The sequence below is a fragment of the Chiloscyllium plagiosum genome, chromosome 12 (assembly GCF_004010195.1).
Source record: "Chiloscyllium plagiosum isolate BGI_BamShark_2017 chromosome 12, ASM401019v2, whole genome shotgun sequence".
NCBI lineage: Eukaryota > Metazoa > Chordata > Chondrichthyes > Orectolobiformes > Hemiscylliidae > Chiloscyllium > Chiloscyllium plagiosum.
In genome coordinates, this window is record NC_057721.1 from 3091845 (window position 1) to 3104205 (window position 12361).

The following is a 12361-nucleotide window of genomic DNA, read 5'->3' on the forward strand; positions in this document are numbered from 1 at the left end:
TCTATTTCCATGCTGTATGACTCTATGTTGCCAGACCTGCTGAGTTTCACCAATAATTTCTGTTTTCATTGCAAATCTTCAAGCTCTGCAGTTATTTAGTTTAAGTAGAGCTGATGTTGATCCACCAAAGGAGATATTAGTTGACAAAAAAAACATTCAAAGAGGCAAATATAGATGCAGCCTTTCAGAATGGAGGCCTGTGACCAGTGGTGTGCCACAAGGATCAGTGCTGGGTGCACTGCAATTCATTATTTATACAAATGATTGTGAAGTAAGTTGTGCAGATGACACCACAATTGGAGATATACTGGACAGCGAAGAGGGTTACCTCCGATTACAATGGGATCTTGATCAATGGAGCCAATGGGCTGAGGAGTGGCAGATGGATAATTTAGATAAATGTGAGGTGCTGCATTTTAGGAAAGCAAATCTTAGCAAGAATTATGCACTTAATTGTAAGGTTATAGGGAGTGTTGTTGAACAAAGAGACCGTGGAGTACAGGTTCATAGCTCCTTGAAAGTAGAGTTGCAGTTAGCTAGGATAGTGAAGAAGGCATTTGGTATGCTTTCCTTTACTGGTCAGAGTATTGAGTACAGAAGTTGGGAGGTCATGTTGCGGCTGTACAGATATTGGTTAGGCCACTTTTGGAATATTGCATGCAATTTCGGTCTCCTTTCTTGGAAGGATGTTGTGAAACTTGAAAGGGTTCAGAAAAGACTAACAAGGATGTTGCCAGGGTGAGAGGATTTGAGCTGCAGGGAGAGGTCGAATAGGCGAGGACTGTTTTCCCTGGAGCGTCGGAGGCTGAGAGGTGACCTTATAGAGGTTTATAAAACCATGAGTGGCATAGATAGGATAAATAGACAAAGTCTTTTCCCTGGAGTGAGGGAGCCCAGAACTAGAGTTTGGGATGAGAGGGGAAAGATATAAAAGAGACCTAAGGGGCAACTTTTTCACACAGATGGTGGTACGTGCATGGAATGAGCTGCCAGAGGAAGCTGGTACAATTGCAACATTTAAAAGGCATCTGGATGGGTATATGAATAGGAAGGGTTTGGAGGGATATGGGCCAGGTGCTGGCTGTTGGGACTAGAATAGGTTGGGATATCTGGTCACCATGGACGGATTGGACCAAAGGATGTGTTTCTGTGTTGTGCATCTCTATGACTCTATGACTCTATGTGAAGGAGCATCTTAAATCAGAGAGGGGTCTGAGTGTGAGGATATGTATTGGCTGAAATTGAGTACAGTAACAGAATTGTTCAAATTTACCTTTACTTTCATATAAACAAGATAATAAGTAGATTGAGGGGACAGTTAAGATCTCTTTGTTGGTTCATGTTGACCAGTCTGTAGAGAGGATGATAGATATGGGACCAGTGATCGTTTACTGAATCCCAACGTTCTCCAGATCGAATCCCCTTTCACAGCTTTGCTGTGCAGCTCACCAGCTGATGTAGATCTCCCCACAGTCTGCAGACAGCTTCCCCAAAACCAATGACGAATGTTTTATCATCTGCAAATTCGATATCCGACACCAATTCCACAACAGTGATATATACACCAGGCAAACAGGTGACTAATACTGAAGCCTGAGGAAAAATCAAAGAATTGCGACACTTCATCAGATGGAGACGTACGAGACCCAAAATGTCAACTCTGCTTTCTCCCCACTGAAGGTGCAACACTGCTCAGATTCTCCAGCAATTTCTGTTTAGTTTCTGAACCTTAAGGAACTGAACTATTTCAGAACACATGCAGCATTTTTCTTATCATCAGATTGGTCTACATCACAAACACTTCCTTCATTCTTTATCCTTTAAACAAAATCAGTCAAGTTCATCAGACACTACCTTCCCTTAACACATCCATGATGATTATCTTGGATGATGACGTGGAGGAGCCGGTGTTGGACTGGGGTGGACAATGTTAAAAACCACATAACACCAGGTTATAGTCCAACAGGTTTATTTGGAAGCAATAGCTGCTCCTTCATCAGGTAACAATGTGTGATTTTTTAACTTTATCTTGGATTAAACTTTCACTCACTGTGTGGTCATTTCTATCATCTCTCGGAGTTTTACCGAGTCATTTTCTCATTACTGGAAATATAAAAGTAGCTGGTCTCCACTCCTCCTATTTCTGACCTGCACCGTCCAACACAAGGGCAACAATTATTGTCTGTTCTCTCCTTCTCTCTGATCTGGGAACTTCATTGTTCCGCAAGTTAGTGACCACTACTGGCCACAAGTGGGAATTGCAACCACCCCGCAGAAATACTCAAGAGTCTGTCAGGGTGAATGAAGTGAGCAAACAGATTCTGTCTGTGCTCGACACAGTCAGATTGGTGTACATTTCAATTAAAAAATAAAATAACCGATCTGATATAATAAATAATGCTGTACCCATAAACAATGGACTGCCCACCCACTTTTCACTTGATATTAGGTTGTATTTCACGAAAAAACTGAGAGTAATGTTGAAAGGAGTGAAATCTTGAAATAAAATGAAAAGGTCAGGATTTCTGTCATGACACCAGTTTATTTGAAATGGGTATCGACCTGACTCCTTAATCTTCCAGGGCGCATCCTCAATTTCAAAGTGGTGGCCGCACTCCAGAGGTTTGGCCCCGTTAATGTGGCTGACTCAAGGTGATGTGCAGATGTAAGTGTTTCATTCCCACTGCTGGAAATGGTCTTTTTGCTGTTGAGTGGTTTAAAAACTACAGCTTGCGATGGCCGGGAATCGAACCCGGGTCAACTGCTTGGAAGGCAGCTATGCTCACCACTATACCACCATCGCTACGTTAGAGACAACTCTGGACATCAGCTGATGTGCAATTCGAGCAATAGTTCTTGATTCGAAACTTCGTTCGTTTTTTGTTGCACATTTTGCAGTGAAATATTAGAATTCAGAAGTAATAAAAGACTGAGTTTTACTGTTTGGGTAATTCTCATTATACCTTTTAATCCACACTTTTTAATACACACAAACCAGCATTTCTCATGATCTGAAATAAATCAAGGACAACTTTCCTGAAATAAATCAAGGACAGCTCATCCCTGGAACTATCACACAATTAAAACTTGTGACGTTCTCAGAAAGGGCCACTGGACCGAAACGTTAATTCTGATTTGGGCTGATCTGAAATAAATCAAGGACAAAAATACCCAGAAAATCTCAGCTCATCCCTGGAACTATCACACAATTAAAACTTGTGACGTTCTCAGAAAGGGCCACTGGACCGAAACGTTAATTCTGATTTGGGCTTTTGCCCGAAACATCCATTCTCCTGCTCCTCGGATGCTGCCTGACCTGCTGTGCTTTTCCAGCACCACTCTCCTCTAGACTCTCATCTCCAGCATCTGCAGTACCCACTTTCGCCTTTCTCTCATACAACTTTACCACCAACTTTGGTTTTTGTTTCTGATTTACAGCATCCGCAGTTCTTTCGGGTTTTAAATTTTGTGAAGGGTTTTCTTCAAACAAAACAGCAAAAAAGAGGATCTGTTAGACTGAGGAGATTCTATTAGACTGATGCTGTTAGACTGAGGGGATGCTGTTAGACTGAGGAGATGCTGTTAGACTGAGGAGATGCTGTTAGACTGATGAGATGCTGTTAGACTGAGGAGATGCTGTTAGTCTGAGGAGATGCTGTTAGACTGAGGGGATGCTGTTAGACTGAGGGGATGCTGTTAGACTGAGGAGATGCTGTTAGACTGAGGGGATGCTGTTAGACTGAGGGGATGCTGTTAGACTGAGGAGATGCTGTTAGACTGAGGAGATGCTGCAGTAACTCTGGAGAAGAGGAAACTCCAGGTGACAGTTCAGTAAGCGAGTATCAAAAATCCATTTTCTGATTTTTCTAATTCTTTCTTGCCAATGGAATTACTTTGTTTTTCATTATGAAAACCTATTTCACTCTGAACTTCTTTATCAATTAGGGGATCATAATTCTGCTTTCTGATGTTTCCATTTTTTTTAACCAATGGAAACACATTGTTCTTTATTATGAAAATTGATTTCACTTTCAACTCCTTTGTCCAATCACCATTTCATCACTTGGGTGAACGTGTCAATTTCTGTAGACTCTTCATATCAGTGAATTATTTTTTGTTGTTTGTGGACAGACCATAACAAATAGGAGCAGCCCATTGAGTCTGCTCTGCCATTCAATCATGGCTGATATGTTTCTTAACCCCATTCTCCTGCCTTCTCTCCATAATTCTTTAATCCCCTTACCAGTAAAGATCTTACCTATCTGAGTATTACATACCCTTAATGATTTACCCTCCACAGCCCTCTGCGGCAATGAGTTCCTCAGATTCACCGCCCTCTGGTTGAAGAAATTCCTCATTATTTCATTTCTAAAGAGTCGTTCCCTTGGCTCTGAGGCTGTGCCCCCCAGATCCTAGTCACTAGTGGAAAGGTCTGCTACACATCGACTCTATCCAGGCCTCTCAGTATTCTGTACATTTCAATGAAATCTCCTCTCATCCTTCTAACCTCCAATGTGTACAGATCCAAAGTTCTCAATCATTTCTTGTCCGACAAGCTCATTATCCTCAGAATCATTTTTGTGAATGTTCTCTGGACTCCCTCCAAGGCCAGCACATGCTTCCTTAGACATGGGGTCCTAAACTACTCACAATATTCCAAATGTGGTCAGACCAGAGCCTTATCCAGCCTCAGCCGTACATCCCCTGCTCTTGTACTGAAGTTATCTCAAAATGAATGTCAACTGAGGACTGCATACCTAGGAAGTCAATCCGGGCGTTCCCCAACTGGAAACTCTGGAAGAATCAGGACACGCAGAACCTGCTAAAAACCAGGCGAGGCCTTCAGATCAGGAGACCCACTCAAATATAAAGAATCTAGGTATGACCTTTGCAGAGCCATTAAGACAGCCAAGAACCAATACCGATCCAAATTAAAGACCCAGACCGACACCCGGCAACTATGGCAAGGACTGAAGAACACCACAGGTTCTAAAAAGAGACAGTGCAAGATAGCAGGTGGTGACATATCCCTCCCAGATCATCTCAACGGCTTCTATACTCGCTTTGAGCAGAATTTCGGCAGAGAGGTAACACCTATTCTGACAAGTCCTGACGAACCTATCCCAACAGTCATTGCATCAGAGGTCAGATCAGTTTTCCTTCGTGTGAATCCATCTCCCACTCAGGGCATGTGCAGATCAACTGGCAGAGGCCTTCTCGGACATCTTCAACCTCTCCCAGCAGCAAGCCACTGTCGCTACCTGTTTCAAGAGGGTCAACATCATCCCTGTGCCTAAGAAGGCTCATGCAGCATGTCTCAATGATTACCGCCCAGTGGCCCTAACTTCGGTGGTCATGAAGTGCTTTGAAAGGCTGGTCACGGCATTAATCAACTCCAGCCTCCCCATTACTCTTGACCCAATCCAATTTGCCTATCGGACCAACAGATCCATGTCAGATGCCCTATTAGTTGCCCTTCACTCCTCACCAAGAACAGCTATGTAAGAATCCTACTCATTGACTACAGTTCAACCTTCAATACTGTTATCCCCTCGAGACTGATTACTAAACTTAGTGATCTCGGGCTAAGCCCCACTCTCTGCAACTGGTTCCTCAGTTTCCTGACCCACAGGCCATAATGGGACAATATTTCATCCTCACTAACACGCCACACTGGAGCCCTCCAAGGGTGCGTACTCAGTGCCCTACGATACTCACTGCATCGCCAAATACTAGATAATGCCATTTACAAGTTCGCTGATGATACTGCCATAGTCAGTCGAATCTCAGAACAGATTACAGATGGGAGGTGGAAGACCTGGAAAAATGGTACACTGAGAACAACTTAGCTCTCAATGTCGGCAAAACCAAGGAACTCATTATTGACTTTCGGCGGGATGTTACTCATGCCCCCCTACACATTAACAGCCCAGAGATGGAACGAGTGGAGAGTGTCAAGTTCCTGGGAGTGGTCATCCACAACAAGCTTTCTTGGACTCTCCATGTGGACACACTGGTTACAAAGGCCCAACGTCTCTTCTACCTCAGGCAGCTGAAGAAATTTGGCATAACGGCAAATGGGCTACGGGGAGAACGCTGGTAAGTGGAGCTGAAATGCGCATCAGCCATGATTGAATGGCGGAGTGGACTCGATGGGCCGAATGGCCTTACTTCCACTCCTATGTCTTATGGTCTTATGGTCTAGGCCCGCTGTCAAGGAAAGGCCGCCAGCATTCTCAAAGATCCATCTCACCCTGGCAATGTTTTTCTACAACCTGTGCCATCGGGGAGAAGGTACAGAAGGCTGAACACACACACACCAGCCGGTTTTGTAACAGTTTCTACCCTACTGTTGTTAGAATACTAAAAGGACTCACAAACTCTTAACATTTGCCTGTACCTGTGTTTTTGTTTTTGCCGCTCTATACCTAATATTTAGTTATCTATGCTATTTAACTTGTCATCTGCCTGTATTGCTCGCAAGACAAAGCTTTTCACTGTGCCTCAGTACACATGACAATAAATAAATTCAATTCAATTCAAGAAGTTTGCAGGTTATATGAAAATTAGTGTAGTAACAGGGACAAAAGCCTTTGACTACAGAGCTGTGACAACTGGAATTTCATTCTGAAACATGAGATTCACTGCCTGAAAAGAGTGAGGTGGGGGGGGGGTTATAGAGAGTCGTGAACTATCTAAACCATTTGAGAAACATTTAGAGATTAACCATAGAAAGCTACGGTGTCAAGTACTGGAAAATGGGATTAAAAAATAGACGGATATTAGATAACTGGCACAAATGTGATTGGGCAATGGTCACTTTTCTGTGCTGTAAAAAGAAATTCCATGACTCCATCTCCCACTTTCTAACTACGAAGTCAATCTCTTTGTCCTTCTCTCTCCCTCTCTCTAGGTCCCGCCCCCATTCTCTGGACTCCACTGAATTCTCAACGAAAGGAACTGTGGACCTTGGAAATCAGAAGGCAGTGGGAGCCAGAGAGATCAGACACTGTGTGACCCTGGGGGGAGGGGGTGTGCAGTGGGAGCCAGAGAGATCAGACACTGTGTGACCCTGGGGGGAGGGGGTGTGCAGTGGGAGCCAGAGAGATCAGACACTGTGTGACCCTGGGGGGAGGGGGTGTGCAGTGGGAGCCAGAGAGATCAGACACTGTGTGACCCTGGGGGGAGGGGGTGTGCAGTGGGAGCCAGAGAGATCAGACACTGTGTGACCCTGGGGGGAGGGGGTGTGCAGTGGGAGCCAGAGAGATCAGACACTGTGTGACCCTGGGGGGAGGGGGTGTGCAGTGGGAGCCAGAGAGATCAGACACTGTGTGACCCTGGGGGGAGGGGGTGTGCAGTGGGAGCCAGAGAGATCAGACACTGTGTGACCCTGGGGGGAGGGGGTGTGCAGTGGGAGCCAGAGAGATCAGACACTGTGTGACCCTGGGGGGAGGGGGTGTGCAGTGGGAGCCAGAGAGATCAGACACTGTGTGACCCTGGGGGGAGGGGGTGTGCAGTGGGAGCCAGAGAGATCAGACACTGTGTGACCCTGGGGGGAGGGGGTGTGCAGTGGGAGCCAGAGAGATCAGACACTGTGTGACCCTGGGGGGAGGGGGTGTGCAGTGGGAGCCAGAGAGATCAGACACTGTGTGACCCTGGGGGGAGGGGGTGTGCAGTGGGAGCCAGAGAGATCAGACACTGTGTGACCCTGGGGGGAGGGGGTGTGCAGTGGGAGCCAGAGAGATCAGACACTGTGTGACCCTGGGGGGAGGGGGTGTGCAGTGGGAGCCAGAGAGATCAGACACTGTGTGACCCTGGGGGGAGGGGGGTGTTGGAGCCAGAGAGATCAGACACTGTGTGACCCTGGGGGGAGGGGGGTGTTGGAGCCAATGAGATCAGACACTGTGTGACCCTGGGGGGAGGGGGGTGTTGGAGCCAGAGAGATCAGACACTGTGTGACCCTGGGAATCCAGTCTCCATCAGATGCCTCATGTGTCGTTTAATGTCTGTCATTTTGTTACAGCTGCTAAATTTGTGCAACTTTTTCACAGTGGATGGTGTGTACTGTATATGGAATGAGCTGCCAGAGGATGCAGTCGAGGTGGGTACAAATTACAACACTTAAAAGACATTTGGACAAGTACATGGATGGGAAAGGTTTAGAAGGATATAGACCAAATGCTGGCAAGTGGGAAGTGTTCAGTTCCAGAGCTAACAGCAGTTGCATTGACATAGAGGAAGGTTTAATGGGCAATGTAATGTTTTCAATTTTTTTTTGTTTCAGAGCATTATTATTTGGGAAGGTGAAGATTTGAACAGGAGAGAAAATTTGATATCTTCAAGAGTGGAAATGGACACAGGTATTTTCATAGAATTTCTGTCCTGGAAAAAGCTTCTGATCTCAAGCAAGAACTTTACATAGGAAGTGGGAACAGGCTCGGGGCTGAGCAGATTGAGGAGAAAGTGATCATGTAGAATAGGCTTGTCCATTTGGTCACCCAGTGGCCAGAATGAGGCTTGCCAAGGTGTTTTATTCACGATTTATCAACCTGTTTGAAAATCCTACAACACTCCTCTGCGGGTGACATTCAAACATGGGCCTTGTGACCCAGAAGCAGAGACACTGCCCCCTGTGCCACTAGAGCCCAGGACTAAATTATTTTTTTACTCATCAGTCTGTTCCCATGGTGTCCTAAACAACCTGTGACAATCATTCCAAATACAGGTGGAAGGTTTTGGTCAGAGCAGTTTCTCACCAGTGAGCCTAGCAGCAGCAGCAAGTATGGGATAGGAACGGCCTTAGATTGGAAAAACATCAAGCCTCCATAAACCTCCCTAACATCATTCAGCCTGAGGCCTAAATACTAGGAGCAGCAGCAGTTGAAGCTGCAGGGCATGAGAGGTGAGAGAGGGATAATTGCAAGGGCCAGGATGCCAGCTAGGTGGGTGAAGGAAAGAAGCTGGCATTTGGTGGGCAGGGGCAGGTGGAGGCTGCAAGGTAATGAGTTATTGAGAGCCACTCTCCATGTACAGACGTTAGCCCTCTGATGGACAGCAGTGAATATGGTGGAGTAGGCCTCCTGAGTCACCAGAGAGAGGGAGGGCACCTCGATTGTTGTAGAGACTGGAGCATTGGAATAGGAGTGAGAATGGTGGGAGGCAGGAAAGTTCAGGAGTCGCAGAGTAATTGATTGAGAATTTCCAAATTATTAGAAGTTAGCTTTTAATGTTCATGACAAAGTTTCTGTCTAGTTATGATGTGTAAAATGTATGATCTGTGCCAGGTGAATGTGGTTTACCCATCTCAGACCTGACAGCTAGATGGTGCAGAGTGTATTGATCTGTGTAGTTTGTGGCAATGGTCTGTTCAAGTGTTTGGTAGCTCTTCCTCTTGGTGTTTCTCCATCTTCTTAATCTTTTTGCACAATGGCTCAGTGGTAGGCACTGCTGCCTCACAGGGCCAGGGAGTCAAGTTCAATTCCAGCCTCGGGTGACTGTCTGTCCGTGTGGAGTTTGCATGTTCTCCCTGTGTCTGCGTGGGTTTCCTCCGGGTGCTCTGGTTTCCTCCCACAGTCCAAGACGTGCGGGTCAGGTGAATTGGCCGTGCTAATGTGGGCGGCACGGTGGCACAGGGGTTAGCACTGCTGCCTCACAGCGCCAGAGACCCGGGTTCAATTCCCGCCTCAGGCGACTGACTGTGTGGAGTTTGCACATTCTCCCTGTGTCTGCGTGGGTTTCCTCCGGGTGCTCCGGTTTCCTCCCACAGTCCAAAGATGTGCAGGGTCAGGTGAATTGGCCATGCTAAATTGTCCGTAGTGTTAGATAAGGGGTAAATGTAGGGGTATGGGTGGGTTGCGCTTCGGCGGGTCGATGTGGACTTGTTGGGCCGAAGGGCCTGTTTCCACACTGTAAAGTAATCTAATCTAATCTAATCTAATCTAAATTGACCATCCAGTTCAGAGGCTTGGTGCATTAGTCAGGGGTAAATGTGGAGTAGTAGAGGTAGGCGAATGCTACTCTTTGGAGGGTCGGTGTGGACTTGTTGGGCCAAATGGCCTGTTTCTGTACTGTTGTGGATTTTTGACCTCTAAAGAAAGCAACTGCTTGACGAGGACTGCTCCTGGTTGCCAAACACTAATTTGACTGAGCACCAGTGAAGGCACAGAACCTAGTTCCGAGTCTTCATGGTGTGTGACTTGGAGAGGGTCTTGCAGGTGGTTCCTTGTCTCTGATGTCTTTGTCCTTCACGATGATAGAGGTTGCAGGTCTAGAATGTGTGGTCTAAGGAGCCTTGATGAGTTAGTGCAATGATTCTTGTTGTTGGCGCACCACTGGCTAGTGGTGAAGGGAGTAAATGTTGAAGATTGATGGGATGCAAAATGGGAACCTGATTTGGCCTGTCAAGTGTCAAATTTTTTCAGTGTTACTCCTCCAGGAAATTTGGAGCTAATTGTGCCTTAGAGGTGGTGGATAGGCTTTGAGCCTGGTTTGATCCTTGGGCTTGGTTGTATTGGTCAAGTGGAGGATATGTCAAGGAAAGATATGCAGCAGTCCCGATTCCTCGTCAGCAAATGAAGCATAACAGAGAATGATTAAAAGGTTAATCAGAGCAAATAAGTTAGAGCATTACAGGAAGCTGGGTGAAAATGTCATACAGGTAGCAAGAGTTTCTGTAAGGATCTGTGAATGAAAAGATTACATAAAGAGTTAGGTCTCTTGCATTGCAGTTTCATTTATCAGTCCTCCCTGGTTTCCTGCTTTGTTCCTGCCTGTCCTGACTGTTTGACTTGCTCCTTTTCCCAACTGTACTAGTCTCAGACTGATCTCTTTCCTCACTATCTCCCTGGGTTCCACCCCCCCCACTTATTTGTTTAAATCCTCCCAAGCGGCTCTTAACAAATCTGCCTGCCAATATATTAGTCCCCTTCCAATTCCAGTGCAATCCGTCCTTGTTATACAGGTCACTCCGAGTCCAGAAGAGATTCCAATGATTGAAAAATGTGAACCTTTCTCCCCTGTACCAGCTCCTCAGCCATGCATCCATCTGCTCTATCCTCCTATTTCTACGTTCACTAGCTCGTAGCACCGGGAATAATCCAGATATTACTATCCTCGAGGACCTCCTTTTTAAATCCCTGCCTAACTTTCTTCATTTTCTCTTCAGAATCTCATCCCTTTCCCTTCCTATGTCATTAGTTCCAATGTGTACAATGACCTCCTGCTGGTCCCACTCCCCTTTGAGAACATTCTGCACCCTCTCCAAGATATCTTTGATCCTGGCACCAAGGAGGGCAACACACCATTCTGATTCTCGCTGCTGGCCGCAGAAACATCTGTCTGTGCCTCTGACTAGAGTGCCCTATCACAATCGATCGCTTGGAACTCTCATTACATTAGAGTTAGTCTTGATACCAATAATTTGGCTGTTTGTCCTACATTCCATTGAGAGTCCATCACCCTCTATATTTTCCAAAACAGCACACTTGTTTGAGATGGGGATAGCCCCAGGAGACTCCTGCACCACCTGCCTACCCCTTTTCCCTTTCTTGGAGTTAATTGTATCTTTAGCTTTTCCCCCTTCCTGTAACTGCCATCCATCACATCCCCAGTTCCTGTAAACTCCGTATTGCCTCTAACTGCCGTTCCAACCGATCCATATGATCCGATAGGATTCATAACCAGACACACTTCCTGCAGACATAATCATCAGTAACATGGAAACTCTCCCTAATCTCCCACATCCAACAGGAAGACCACATCACTCAACTGAAGGCCATCTTTGCTTCACAATCTACAGACCCAGAAAATAGCCCAGTCTTACAGCTCTCAAAACACTGCTCCAGGCTAACCTAATACTTAGTAATTTATGGTTTATATTTTTAAAATTTAACTGAGACAGATCTCAATAATAGATATAATCAAGAAAGAACCCACTCTACTCAGTCTTGCAGATTTATAGGAGAAAGTGAGGACTGCAGATGCTGGAGATCAGAGCTGAAAATGTGTTGCTGGAAAAGCGCAGCAGGTCAGGCAGCATCCAAGGAGCAGGAGAATCGACGTTTCGGGCATGAGCCCTTCTTCAGGAATAGGAGGGTGTGCCAAGCAGGCTAAGATAAAAGGTAGGGAGGAGGGACTTGGGGGAGGGGCGTTGGAAATGTGATAGGTGGAAGGAGGTTAAGGTGAGGGCCGGAGTGGAGGTGGGGGCGGAGAGGTCAGGAAGAAGATTGCAGGTTAGGAAGGTGGTGCTGACTTCGAGGGTTGGGACTAAGACAAGGTGGGGGGAGGGAAAATGAGGAAACTGGAGAAATCTGAGTTCATTCCTTGTGGTTGGAGGGTTCCTTGGCGGAAGATGAGGCGCTCT

The 12361-nt window shown here is 46.1% G+C and overlaps 1 protein-coding gene and 1 non-coding gene across 2 annotated transcripts in view; one reads left to right on the forward strand and one right to left on the reverse strand.

The window, feature by feature from the left end:
* Nucleotides 1-2731: 2731 nt before the first annotated feature.
* On the reverse strand, nt 2732-2803 carry trnag-ucc. The gene has a single exon. It is a non-coding gene; the product is annotated as a tRNA-Gly (tRNA).
* Nucleotides 2804-7950: 5147 nt separating this feature from the next.
* The window catches only part of LOC122554906 (NACHT, LRR and PYD domains-containing protein 3-like), a 10200-nt gene continuing 5789 nt past the window's right edge, over nt 7951-12361 (forward strand). Inside the window, 2 exon segments of the mRNA XM_043700296.1 lie at nt 7951-8101; nt 8285-8360. Coding sequence (XP_043556231.1) covers nt 8003-8101; nt 8285-8360 — 175 coding nt within the window. The 5' untranslated portion in view covers nt 7951-8002.